Source organism: Colletotrichum lupini, chromosome 8 (assembly GCF_023278565.1).
Source record: "Colletotrichum lupini chromosome 8, complete sequence".
Classification (NCBI taxonomy): Eukaryota; Fungi; Ascomycota; class Sordariomycetes; order Glomerellales; family Glomerellaceae; genus Colletotrichum; species Colletotrichum lupini.
In genome coordinates this window covers 2,294,814-2,307,732 of record NC_064681.1, presented here as the reverse complement: position 1 = coordinate 2,307,732, position 12,919 = coordinate 2,294,814, and the positions used below count along the sequence as shown (strand labels likewise).

Below are 12,919 nucleotides of genomic sequence, written 5' to 3'. Positions count from 1 at the left end.
CACGACCGCAACTACGACTTCGTTACTCTCCATTCGACTTTCTCTGTTGCTTGCACGCTTAGGAAGCCTACCTTAGTCTGCTTCTCGCTGCTCGCCTGCTCACTTGCTTGCTTGCCTTATTGTCTCATGCTTCGATGCTGCAGGATACATAGCACCAACACACAGGAGCAACTCGCTTTATTCGTCCTAGTTTTGTTTATTCCCAACTACCTTACGGATATTCTCTCCCTCACTCTCGCACCCTACCGCCGACGCTCTGCCGGGCTGTAACCATCCGGCCCCTCTTAATAATCTCTTAAGTCAGGTCAGTCCATCACCGCTTTCCTCTCTCTTCTCCTCTTCCACTACCTCTGCCCTGGCTGCCGAGCCTCATCCCCAACCCCAATCTCTCCAAACACTCTCCATGAGACCCAAGCTCAGGGTCTCGGGAGAAATAATGACATCTGTACTAGTAATAGATGACCCATCTTGACCTCCTTGTACAATATCCTCTCATCTTCACCTCTTCTCCACTTCCGCTAGAGACAGACCACTCGTGTCTCATCTGGTGATCCCTTCGCTAAGATGTATTCATATTCCCACAGAGACTACAGGCCGCGCACTCCACGCACTCCGCGTGTGCGCAAGACTACCACAAGGATGGATCCGGACTGTGCTATATGCCACGCCCCTGCCTCCGCAGCTTGCGACTGCGAGGCCAAGGGACTTGATGTTGCCATAAAACAGGCTGAGCAGCGCATGATGCAGTCTATATACACCGACATTCGGTATGAACGACTTTTCATCTTTACCTATGGAGGACACATTTCGCTAACTATATACACAGGAGCTGGGTTCGGGCTCACGCGCAAGACTACATCCTGGAATATTTTCGTCTACTCACCGAGCGCCGAAAGACAGCTCACGCCGCTAACCTTGAACGCATCAACGCCACCGCATACCATTACTACCACGCCCCTCCTCATCCTAGCGAGCTTGCCCAGGCGCAGGCTGCATTGAAGCACGGCATTGATGAGGATTGGCAATCTAGTGTGCAACGATATCCTGAAGTCCTCGAGTATTTCTTCAGTCTGGTCGAGCTGAACGTCCCTCCCGATGATGACCCTTTTGTCAAGGATCCCCCATTGAGCGCCCTCAGTGGCGGGTCCAAGAATAGATCTGGAAGAAGAATTGGAGGAGGCGGGCCTCCTCCAGGAGGACCTCCCGCCATTGCTGCGCCTAGCAGTCATGACAGAGGTCCATTTGGGAGAGCAACACCACCACCGCCCAGCATGGACATGCCCCCGATGCCTAGCAGGATGGGCGGGAGAACACCGGCCTTGAGGGAAAGAGAAAGAAGGTCAATGCCACCCATGCCGCATATGGGACCGCCCATGGGACACCCTGGACATCCTGGAGGACCACCGCCTGGATATGGACGAACCGCACCTCCAGGTGCCGGCGCATACTATGGATGGGGTGGGCCCCCATGAAAGCCGAGATCGACGAAAGAGACCATCCAGAGCTAGAAGCTCCTAAAGTTCGAATATCATATTGGTACGAATCACGGCGTCTTTGCAATTTTCCTACGATATTATTTTGATGAGACCCACGAATTGCATCAGCGGTCTTTTTTGGTGTATTGAAGCGGGACAAGCAGGCATATATGCATTGCAAAGCGTAGCGGTAGCCTTGGAGAACACACGGTTTTTTACGCATTTGCTCTTTACTATGTTCGAGACAACCCGGAATTTGTGATCGAGTCTCGTACGTTTGTATCCTTTTTGAGGGTTTCATCCTGTTCCAGTCTCTTTGGTTGGGTAGGCACCGGAGTACGGATCACGGAAAGAGGGCATTCTTTGGCATTTGCGACGGCGCAGGCCGGGTACTATTTCATTTTCCTCTTCTTGGATGTTACGGGAGGAATTCTCTACAGGATCAACAGCCCTCAAACCAGTGGTCGCTAGAGCAACAATCCATAAACCATATAAAATATCGTCTCACGTATCATGCAACTTCGTGACCGGATCTGTGGTGAAAGACTGGGAGGGGAAGCGAGAGGACCGATCGATGATCATCATTCTGCACGCATCATTCTGCACGCAAAGGACGTCATGAGATTGCACCATGGGACCTCGAAGCGTTACTACCGAGGCTACACGCGCACCACTCGTCTCGTGCCATGATACCTCCGCGACGTGTTTGCTCAAACTTCAAAGTCCCCCCAACCGCACCCCCAGGAATCGTTTCCAGCACGTCACGTCATGACATGCCTCGCCCGCTGCGCAAGCACACCTGCCCGACGAGGACAGCCCGAGATACAACAGGCCAATCAATGGGCTGCGATGGCTGTGCTCCATTGGTTTTGTTGATATGAGGATGGACCTACCAGATGGGATGATTACGCTGGGCCCAAGAGCTCAAGTTACTCTGCTGGACTGGACAGCTGGGCAGAGCTTGTCCCATTCAACATATTGCACATCTCAGGTAGGTAAGTTGCCTTCAATGTGATAGTCGACGCATAGAAACATGGGACATTCGTGTTTTTTTTTACAAAATCGAAGAAAAAAGCTTTTCTCTCTCTTTTTTTACCTCTCATAATTTTTTCAAAGTGTATGGCTGGAACTACAAACGGCACAAGGGGGGGAGGGGGGGAAGAAAGCTGCTAAGTACAAGAAAGCCACTTTGCCTCGAGGGACAATTTTGGCTAGGAAGACGCAAAAACAGGCCAGAGAGTTTATAAAAAGGTTTTGCAATCTTCCCCCCTTTAGTTTTTGATTCCGAATGAAGTTTCCTTTTTTCCTCTTTTAAATGCCAAGGGTGGTGCTTTTTTTGTGAGAAGGGGTGTGTCGTATGCGTGTATCGATTGGGAGGTGTGTGTTGACAAAGAGGCAGAGAGGTGAGAGAGTTCACGTTCCCCCCAGTCCATAATATCTGTGCGAGGACGTCAGGCAGATAAGACAGACTTGAGAGTCAGTGGGTTTCAGTCAGGCAAAAGTTGTAGACGGAGTCAGTGAGTGAGAAGACTATGCCTTCTCCTCGACGGAGGTCTCCTTGAGGTCCTTGGTGACCTCCTCGACCGAGTCGCCGTTGCTGACACCGTTGGCCTCGTCAGCCTCGAGCTTCTCGAGCTGCTTCTTCGCCTTCTCAATGTTCTGAAAGTTGGGTCAGTATGTAAAATGGAGAGATAATCAAACAATGATTGCAAAGAAGGACTTACGCGCTGAGTCTGGGCCTCCTGGTCGCTCTTCCAGTGGTCGAGCTTGGCCTTGACCTTCTCGGCAACGGCGGGGACGTCGGAAGCGGCCATAGGGGGATCGATGCCCATGAAGGCGCAGTCCTCAACAACGGAGGGCGGGCAGTTGAACTTGCCGGCCTTGTCCTCGGTGGCACCACCCTTCTTGCCCTTCTTTCCCTTCTTGACGGCAGGGAAGAAGTCCTCGTCGCGGTCCTTCTTGGAGACGACCTTCATACCCTTAATTCCCGAGTCGTCAACAGTACGCGAAGCCTGAGCGGTGAGGCCGCTGGCGGCCTGGAGAGGAGCCTTCTCGACCTTGTGGGTGGGGTCGAGGAACTGGAGGAGGCTGTTGGCGCGGCGGATCTCCTCGAGGTAGGCGGGGTCGCTGGCGTCGGCGAGGAACTTCTCGGCATCGGCCTTCTTGCGCTCCTTCTGGTAGCGCTCGGCCTCATTCTTCCTTCTCTCGCGGGCCTTCTCGCGAGCCTCGCGCTCGTGGGCCTGAGCCGCCTTGCGCTGCTGCCAGTACTCATCCTTGATGGTCTTGAGGGCGGCGTACTTCTCGTTCTGGAGGTTGTGCAGTCTAGTGCGCTCGTCACGGAGGGAAGAGAGGTTCTTGTAGGCCTCGTCGCCCTCGGCCTTGATGGCGTCCAGCTCGGCCTGGATCTTGTTGTACTGCTCAGACATGGCCTTGGCCTCGGGGTCTTCCATCGAGTCCTTGATCTCCTTAATCTTGGCCTTCAGGTCGTCAATGGACTTCTGAGAGTCGTCGAACTGGGAGAAGTTCTTCTTGAGCTTGCGAAGAGAGGAGATCTCGGCGAGGGCCTTCTTCTCGTCGACAATCTTCATGCGGCCAGAGTTGACCTCGGAGTCGAGCTTCTCGATCTGACGGTCGACCTCTTCGACGCTCTTGAAGTTGACCTTGGAGCGGGCGGTCTTCTGCTCGTTGATGCGGGAGCGCATTTGCTCGTCGAGGCGCTTGATCTGGTCGAGCTTGGAGGTGCGGGCGTTCTTGCCGGCGCCCTGCTTCTGGCGAATCTCGTTGGCCTGAGCAATGAGCTCGGCGCGACGCTTCTGGGTGGGAGATTGCTGCTCCTTGTTCTTGTTGGGCATGGCAATCTCGATCTTGGCCTTGATGGCGCTCTAGGAGAGGAATTGTGTGAGCCATTTGCGATCCAATGGCAATGTGTCATTTCCGGGTATCTGGTGCTCGGCTGCGATTCTCCCAGTCGGGAAAGGGATTCGAGGAACAAGTCGCCAATGGAATTGGAGATGAAACTTACCAGCTGGTCGAGGGCCTCCTTATGCTCCTTCTCAGCGACCTTGAGCTTCTTCTGGTACTCGGCCTCGTCGGGCATGGTGGGACGAGCTGACTTGGTCTCGGTCTTGGTCTCTGCTGCCGCAGGAGCAGCAGCAGGTGCCTGCTTGGTGTCGGCCATTGTGAAGGTAGGGAGGAGCTTGTTAATTGATGCAAAAGATGATCAATTAAACAAAGCTGGCGAATGCGCACACTGCCGTAGTCGGGGTGGACAGCAAAGTCGGATTGGTGATGTGGAGGATGGAGGACGGAGAAGTGGAATCGGAATTAACCACGCGAAGGGTGAACTTTTCGTCAAAAGGATCCCCCAATTTTGTTGAAATTCACTCTTTTGGGTTCCGTGGCACGTACCTTCTCCAGAAGGTAAGGCCACCTGCCATCCTGGACTTTGATTGTGGGGTTCACCTCAAAGGTGGCACGTGCGTATACTGGGACTCTGGACCCTTGAAAGGCCCGTGGCAGCCGTGGCTGGAGCGTGCACCTTGCACCTGCCACCTAGGTGGTTAATGCTGCTGGGGATCTGTCAGTCAAGAAGTAGGGTACGTACCTCATCTCCAAGTCCAGAATGTTCCGGGCCGTCTCTGTCTCGGATTAACCTCTTCCAAGTTATTCCAGAAGAACCCGACTGCTATCCGGGACCGAACCAGGATTAAGCAATCGGAGTCCAAAGGCCCCACTCAAACTTTTGCTCTGGCCTGCAAGGCTGATTCCGCCGCCAGAACTTTTTGGCTGAATCTGTTTTGCGACGCCAATCCTTTTTGAGGTTCTCGAACTTTTCGTCGCGACAAGAACCAATCCACCACCGACGCCCTCATCTGGATCTACCCAGATTACCCACGACGACAAAGGCATCGCTACTGACCCACGAATTCGACGGAAGAGTTTTCAACGACGCAGCGTCGCGAAGATGTCGGACCAGAAGGACGTCAATAAGGAGGTTACCAGACTGTGGAGAGCATGGAGGACAGCCCACGAGATGGCTGCGGACCGCGTACGGACCCCCTGATCTTCCATCGATGAGGAACATCATGCGAATGATGCTATCTCCACCCCGGCGGACGATGTACTTCTTGGCGACATCTGTGCTGATGACGGATCGCAGGGCTATGAACTCGCCGAGGACGAACTTACAATCTCTCTCGACCGCTTCAAGATGGAGTACACCAGCGCCGACGGCAGCGTCAAGTACGTACCCTTGATCTATCAAAGTCCTCAATACTAACATCATGGCCCCATCAGCCGTGGCAAGCTCCAGTTCTCCGCGAACCCCTCCGCCGACATGATCCGCAAATTCACACACCCCCCGACGCCCAACAACCCGAACCCGACGCCCGACTGCGGCACCCTCTGGGTCGAGTTCCTCGCCGACACGACGTTCGGCATCAAGGAGATCAAGAAGTTCATCCACCACCTCATCAGCAACAAGTACTCGTCCGGCATCATGGTCACCCACGTGCCCCTCTCCCCCGCCGCCCGCAAGATGCTCGTCACCATCGAGTCCTTTGCCAAGGTCGAGTGCTTCCTCGAGGACGACCTGCTCGTCAACATCACCCAGCACGAGCTCGTGCCCAAGCACATCCTCCTCAGCCGCGAGGAGAAGATTGCCCTCCTCAAGCGCTACCGCCTCAAGGAGACGCAGCTGCCGCGCATCTTGCAAAAGGATCCCGTCGCAAAGTACCTCGGCCTCAAGCGCGGGCACGTCGTCAAGATCATCCGCACCTCGGAGACGGCCGGCCGTTACGCCAGTTACAGATTGTGCGTGTAAAGAACGGGGTCTAGCGCATGTGGTTGAGGGGAGGCGAGACATGAGATGGAGGGGGGAAAGCGGGAGGGACGGGGTCGACGTGGGGGCTGGGATTGGGGACTCACCTTTCCGGCAGGATGACTTGACGCCCTGGTAGACGGGGGAAAAGGAGTTCTCAGTATACTCTTTGCATCACTCTTGAGTCTGGCGTTGAGGGTACGGCTACGGTCTGCTGTTTTGTGTACGACAACCAAAAAAAGAGATGGAGGGCTTCCTCTGGATGGACAATATAACTAACTTACTTTTTTTTTCGACATTGTTTTGTTCTCCTTGGGAGTCACGTCTCATTATTGTGACTGATTAAGTGAGATACGATGTGAGTTAAATACAGTCGTCACTCCTTCAGCTTTTCCCCGGGGGAGGGGGGGGGGGACGATAACGGAACCGGTATCGTTATGGCTGATTCCGCAACCCTCTGAAAGTCTATGCTACATGTCGATTCAATGTTCATCCATCACCAGAGACTCTGAGATCGGGTCGGCCAGCCATTGACAGAAAATGTTCCTCAATTATACAAAGGACTGAACCGAGTTCTTGCAGATCCGGCAGTCACTCAATGCCATGTTGTCGGAAGCATCCTCACTCGATGACGTTGAACGACAATCTCCAAGGGCAGTGGATTTAGAGAAGCCTCCATAGAAACACTGCCTTGCGCCTATTCCCAGCTACTTCGCAAGGCCTCCGGTGCCCACGTCCCACCTTCGTCAACGACACCTTTACAAAGTTTTGCAATCTAACCCACTCATCACATACATATTTTCCTCTCAAAACAAGACCAACCCGACTGAAAAGTATATGAGGTACTCCCTTCTTCTGGGCTACTCATTCGATACATCTTCATCTCTGGTGAAACGGGGAGCCTAGTCCCGGGTAGAGGGGAGGGAGGTGTGCGAGGACGGAAAATCTTCACAAAACCCGTGATACCATCCGCGTCTAGAATCGAAAGCTCCATAACACTGATAAATTTGCAGAGATAGAGGACAGGGACCAAGGCATTGGATGAACACCCTACGCATCACCACCGGATGAGCTTTCTATATCTTATCAAACAACTAACCTAGGAATCATAAAAGCCCGTTCATCGACCGCGTATAGTTTTCAGTAGATATCCTCCACAAAGGGGAGAAGGATATAGATATGGAGGTGCTAATATATGGCATCAACACCTCTGTAAAATCTATCCAAGATCCCCCCTCTCCTATCCATCTTCATCACGTGCCATGTGGGCTCCCATGTACCGCGTATATCAACAGCCTCCCGATCGTTTTAGTTAGGAATACTAAACCCCTAGGCTGATCGCCCTCCACAAACCCAGCAACCTCCTCACCAAAACAGGACTCCTCAATATACAAAGTGATTCATGCTTTCCTGTCCCGAATCATACCCACGACGTAGCAGGATTCTCGGGCCAGCTCTGAACCCAGCTCTGAACTCAGGGATAAAGTGCGGAGTGCGGAGTCTGAAATCTGTTGTAATGTGAGGTTAGGGATTCCTGAACCTCCAAAAAAGGGGAAAGAGTCAGGCGCCCAGCGTCAAGCGGCCGCCATCGAGTCAGGCAGACACAGATAGATCAACAACCGCGATAGAATAGACAGAACAGCCAAACCGTCGGTCCTCGGAACAACAACCACAAAGCAGGGAAAAGAGAATACCAAGAAAAATCAAAAGGAAAAAATCGTAATTGGCCAAGAAAACTCTAAAGAAAGGGTACAAGAACCATGGTCACAGTACACTCATGCCTCAGGGGTAATTAAAGAAGGGATTCTGCTGGCAGCGGGCAGAATGCGACAAGAGTCAGTCGTTGACTTTTCGTAGGGAACAGGGTCGTCGGCCGAGATGCGCAACAAACGTCGTGCAGGGACCAGGCATCATGGAAAGCGCCTTCCGGGACCGAGCTTCTCGCATTGCTGCAGTTGCGGGAAAAAAAGCAAGCGGACATGATTAAGAAGGGGGGGGAAGTGCCATCCATAAAGAGTCATTCGTCATTCATTATTTGTAGATGGTGATGATATTGGAACAAGCTGTTCAGGTACAAAACATGACGGCTATTTGCGCCGGGGTATATATAACGATAAACAGCGAAGCAAAAAACGACGGCGTTCAGATATCATCGTGAAGGCCGCTCCGGGGATTTCCTCCAACGCCCATTTCCCGTTGGTCGTAAATAGTTCTTTCCTCCAAAAATTCCAAAACGTAAAGTGTGGTCGTATCCGGTCCCCCATTGACCTATAGAAACGCCGGCCAAAGGCTCTAAACCTCTATAACTCCCCATGTCCAAAAGAGCCCCCAGCAATGTCGCCGAGATCGTCAATATACATATACATGTACTGTCTCATAAAATATAGTCGTAGTTTCGTGGTCGTAACGTGTTGAAATTAGATGATTGTGTGGTATGTCACAGGTCAGCTTCTGCGTAGTTGTTGCCAAACTACTTGAGTAAGCCACCAGGATCGATAAGTGTTGGCTCGCCGGGGCGAGGGTTGTAAGATGGATGATCATCGTGTTGCGATTGAGGAATGGGTTGCAATTCCGTGCCAGTCCTGGATCTTTGTCGCGACGGTTTCGTGGGCCCCAAAAGCCCGCCAAGATCTTGCAGGAGTGCTGTTGATCCGCGACGTAAACCATTCGATCCGGCGGGTAGGGTGGGTGACGGGACACCGTGGACGCTAGATGCCATAGGGTCCACGCTTGAGACAATGCTGTCCCTGCGGAGTGTCTGGCCGACTCCAACCTGTTCCTCTGACAACAAACCCCCGACGTCGAAAAAGGAGACCCTGCGCGGTGTCGTGGTCGAGTTGCTCCTTGAGGAAGAAAGGTCGTGGGGTAAGAGAGAAGCGTCGCTGCGCTCGGCATTGCTTCGTTGCCGCTGAGGGAATTGCCACTGTCTCAGCTCCTCGCCAAACGGTTTGGCCATTGGTGCGGGAGTGTACCGTTGTTGTTCGTTGTCGAACTCGTCCCGTTCCTCATCGCGTTCTCGTAGGTCAGGATCAACACCAAGGCCGACATCTCGGACGAGGTCTTCGTCACTTCCCCAATGACGATGGAGAGTGGGACGCCGCGAGTCGGAGCCTCTGCGATCTATTGAATCTTCTGCCACAGAGCCGTACTTGAACTTTTGTTTCTTCAAGCCGCGATCACGAACAAATGAGCCCAAGACTAGGGCATTTGCAGCCGTTGTTGCGAAAAGGAGCTCAACGGATGCCAGCACGGAACGCAGCTGCTGTTTGCCATGTGCCCTCATGACATGGGGGACACGATAAATAGTAACACCAACGACGGCCAGGCTAAGCGAGAAGAGCAGGGTGAGCTGAATCTTTCTCTTCACATTCATCTGACTGCGCAGAATAATGGGAATCGGGAAGAAGACCAGTAGCAAATCGGTGATGATGTTACAAGTCGCCATGGTGAGGAGGTGAGCGAACCCTTGGCGGCATTGACCACCCGGGTCAGGAGTAACCTGCCAGTAGTGATTGAAAGGCCGACATTCCGCCAAATCGCTAATGATAATGGCGATGAAGGTTGCGACCAAGGTGCATCTGATGAACACCAGCGTCTGTTCGTAGGAACGTGCCCAAGTGACGCCAGTCAGACGCTTGAAGAACTCTAAAATAGTGTTCTTGAGAATCCACAGTCTGCACAGACAAGGCGTTAGCAAGCCATCCTACCGTCCCACTGGATCCAGTGATGAAATTGCTGCATAAAGTGTTGCGGGCGCAAGGCGAAAAAAAAGTACAAGAATAAGAAATGAAAGGGGAATTCATGAAGGGGATTCCGTGACGTACGTTGCTGCGTAGAAGATTCGGCTGGCAAGCACGAGACCACTTGCGATTTCCTTCCTGCGCTCGACCTCGGCGGATAATGCGATGCCGTCAAATTCGGCATTGTTAGTCCCGTAGAGCAAGACAAAATGCACGCAAACCATGCGGAGCCATAGAGGGATCAGGGCGAGTGCTGCGACTTTGTCCTCTTGAAATAATTTTTCGGTTCGAATGAAGCGGCCGGCAACCCGCAGTAGGATAATAACAGTGCAGAATGAGGTTATCCACCAACAAACCAATAGCGAGGGCTTGTCCTGCGAGGAACTGCGCAACTCGGGTGGCTCAGTGTAGAGGCTCATGATGGACTGGAGCAATCCACGCCCGTCGACCTCCGCGGAGGGCACGACGAGCGAGGAAAAGGATGCGTCGTCGAAGGTCGAGACGTGACGTAGCGGGCGGGTCGAATTTCGTGCAGAGAATCGGCTCGGCTAACTGTCCCAATGGCAAAAACGATGATGACTATCTCGAGGCTGAAGTAGCGCAGTTTATCGGTTGATCGAAGAGTAGCACAGTGTTGCTAGGGAGGTTGGCGAGGGTATTGTAGCGTTTGTTGTTGCGTCTGATGCATGAACTTTGCGATTGCGAAGGGACGAACGGTGCAACATGAAGCGGACCGGATCCGGCTGTGATTAGAAGCGGTGATGGAAGCGGGTGCATGACCGTCTCGGCCACGGTAACAGATAACCAGAAAAGCTTCCTATTCCTGTAAACCTCTGGACCGACTGGATGGCGAAGCAAAAAAATACGGACAGATGTCGAATGTGGTGGAAGGAGAACGTGGAATGGAGCCTGGTCTAGATACTGCGGAGGAGTGGATGTAAGTAATAAGCTGCACCGCCGAGTAGACGCAGATAGAGGCAGGTCTCTGGTGAGCATACCGCCGCCCTCCTGGCGGCTTCTAGGATGAGATGGGCAATGGGATAGGCTGGGCCGGGATGGCCAAGTTGGGGGGCAGTCAAGGATACCTGGTGAAGGTCCCTTTGCGCGCTAGGGATGAATGGGGGATTCGGGCCCTTGGGAGTAAGAGTTTGGGGGGTGTGGGACGGAGTGACAAGGAACTGGGCGAGGGTGTGCCGTCAGGGACTTGGTGGTGTGCATCACCAGCTTTTCTTGGCTGGCCAATCCTGATCCTGTCGGTTGGAGGGCGACAGGTGAGAGGTTGTGAGGAGGTCGGGTGGGTGAACGGATTGGCGGCGCACTCGACGAGAGAGAGAGAGGGACCACAGGGGCATCAGTCAAGGCCGGCCGTGTCCATCTCTCTCCAGGAGAGAGATATCCCAAGCCGGTGGCGGACCAAGATGCTGTCAGTCATTGGCATTGGCATTGGAAGTGGCATTGGCACTGTCGTTTGCCGTTTGTTGATGTCTCGCCTTCCTCGGTCCTTTCCCAGGGCCATGTATACGTGTCTCTAGTCTATCTAGTACGTATCCGTACTGACAGAAAGATACGGCGGTCAGCCATCGCAGAACTGCCAACGCTCATTGGAATGACGCTAATCCGCGTTCAAGATGTAACCGATTCGCTCATCTGGTGGGGGTGATTCGGAGTTGGCTGGGAAGCTAGGAGCTAAGGTGGTAAAGACAAGTACCTAGCTTTGGGCCTCGAGTCGTTCGCCTCGACCGAGTGTGTCCCGCGACAATGTCTCACTCGCTGCGGCACCCGAGCCCAAGGTAAGGTGAGTTGAGGCAAGAATAGTACTCTGTACTCTGTAGCTTGCCTTCGCTTTACAGTCAGCATGGCTTCTTCGCGTACTTTGGCGGGCTCCATTTTGAACACGACAATAGTCTTTTGGGGCCTCGGCGCTTGCTGCGCAGACACTGCGGCTGGACGGGCAAAGAATCGAAACCCGACGAAAAACGGGTATCGAACCGGCGCTGCTGCGTTTGTTGCAGCATGCGCGAAAAGCTTTCAGAACTGCCTCCACATCTCTTCCCACAGCACTTTCCAGCTGCATCTTGCCATTCTGCGAAGTTGGCAACGGTCTCTTCGACGATGGAGTAATTCTCAAAGAACATGTCGTCCAGCCGAGTCTGATCGGCTGTGTTGACGGCGTGGCCTACTCGATAAGCCAGAAATACATGCCCTTGCCGTCGGTGTCGGAGCTGGCCGCGTGCTCTTCCAAGGGATTGGCAGCACTCTCTCAGGTCATCGACGTCCCGCTATCAAACTCGATTCGTGGTATCCGTACTCCGTAGGAAGCAAAAGTATCTGTTATCCCAAGAAATCGTACATGGCTCTAGAGCCATTGGATGCATTGGCAAGCCTCTCCGTTATCGTATACCGGCATACAGACAGAGCGCCAACGAAAACCCCTCTCCACTTGTCTCGTCTTGTCTTGACTGCCTGGGAGCCTGGAGGTGGTCTTGATCTCTCAGTCGTGTGCGCCTCTCCACTTAGATAAGGCGACGGCAGACGAGAGGCCAGCCTTTCTTCGCAGGATTGGTGGACCGGCCGTTGAACGGCCGTGTTGCGCACGCCCCCTCCTTGACTGACATGAACGGGAAAGTCGCGAATTCAGTGCCTTGGCTCATCGAATCAGTATACACAGTAGCCCACATGCTGACTCTCTCTTGAGAATCAATCATTGTACGGACTAACCGAGCCGAGTACAAAGCAAACATTGTGTACGAATACTATTTTCCTCCGTACTGCGAATTCGAGGGCCCCGTAATAGTCCCTACGCAGGCGCGCGGAGACGATGCGGAGGCGATTTGGCCCTTGCCCTCTTTCTTTACCGGGGAAGAGTCGCCCACAAGGATGTCCAA

The 12,919-nt window shown here is 53.3% G+C and overlaps 5 protein-coding genes across 5 annotated transcripts; 3 read left to right on the top strand and 2 right to left on the bottom strand.

The window, feature by feature from the left end:
- Window positions 1-564: 564 nt before the first annotated feature.
- Window positions 565-1,472, top strand: CLUP02_15179 (uncharacterized protein; the record flags this gene model as incomplete). Its single annotated transcript, XM_049294103.1, has 2 exons — window positions 565-767; window positions 827-1,472. The coding sequence occupies 2 exons, from the start codon at window positions 565-567 to the stop codon at window positions 1,470-1,472; spliced, it is 849 nt and encodes a 282-aa protein (XP_049151249.1).
- A 1,533-nt stretch (window positions 1,473-3,005) lies between these two features.
- On the bottom strand, window positions 3,006-4,653 carry CLUP02_15178 (nuclear segregation protein; the record flags this gene model as incomplete). The annotated part of the gene is made up of 3 exons (XM_049294102.1): window positions 3,006-3,134; window positions 3,200-4,357; window positions 4,498-4,653. 3 exons carry the CDS (start codon window positions 4,651-4,653, stop codon window positions 3,006-3,008), a joined length of 1,443 nt encoding a protein of 480 aa, XP_049151248.1.
- A 786-nt stretch (window positions 4,654-5,439) lies between these two features.
- Window positions 5,440-6,297, top strand: CLUP02_15177 (RNA polymerase Rpb5 domain-containing protein; the record flags this gene model as incomplete). The annotated part of the gene is made up of 3 exons (XM_049294101.1): window positions 5,440-5,523; window positions 5,635-5,717; window positions 5,772-6,297. 3 exons carry the CDS (start codon window positions 5,440-5,442, stop codon window positions 6,295-6,297), a joined length of 693 nt encoding a protein of 230 aa, XP_049151247.1.
- Window positions 6,298-8,764: 2,467 nt separating this feature from the next.
- Window positions 8,765-11,550, bottom strand: CLUP02_15176 (uncharacterized protein; the record flags this gene model as incomplete). The annotated part of the gene is made up of 3 exons (XM_049294100.1): window positions 8,765-9,968; window positions 10,119-10,582; window positions 11,449-11,550. 3 exons carry the CDS (start codon window positions 11,548-11,550, stop codon window positions 8,765-8,767), a joined length of 1,770 nt encoding a protein of 589 aa, XP_049151246.1.
- Window positions 11,551-11,792: 242 nt separating this feature from the next.
- On the top strand, window positions 11,793-12,155 carry CLUP02_15175 (uncharacterized protein; the record flags this gene model as incomplete). Its single annotated transcript, XM_049294099.1, has 2 exons — window positions 11,793-11,824; window positions 11,939-12,155. 2 exons carry the CDS (start codon window positions 11,793-11,795, stop codon window positions 12,153-12,155), a joined length of 249 nt encoding a protein of 82 aa, XP_049151245.1.
- Window positions 12,156-12,919: the final 764 nt, after the last annotated feature.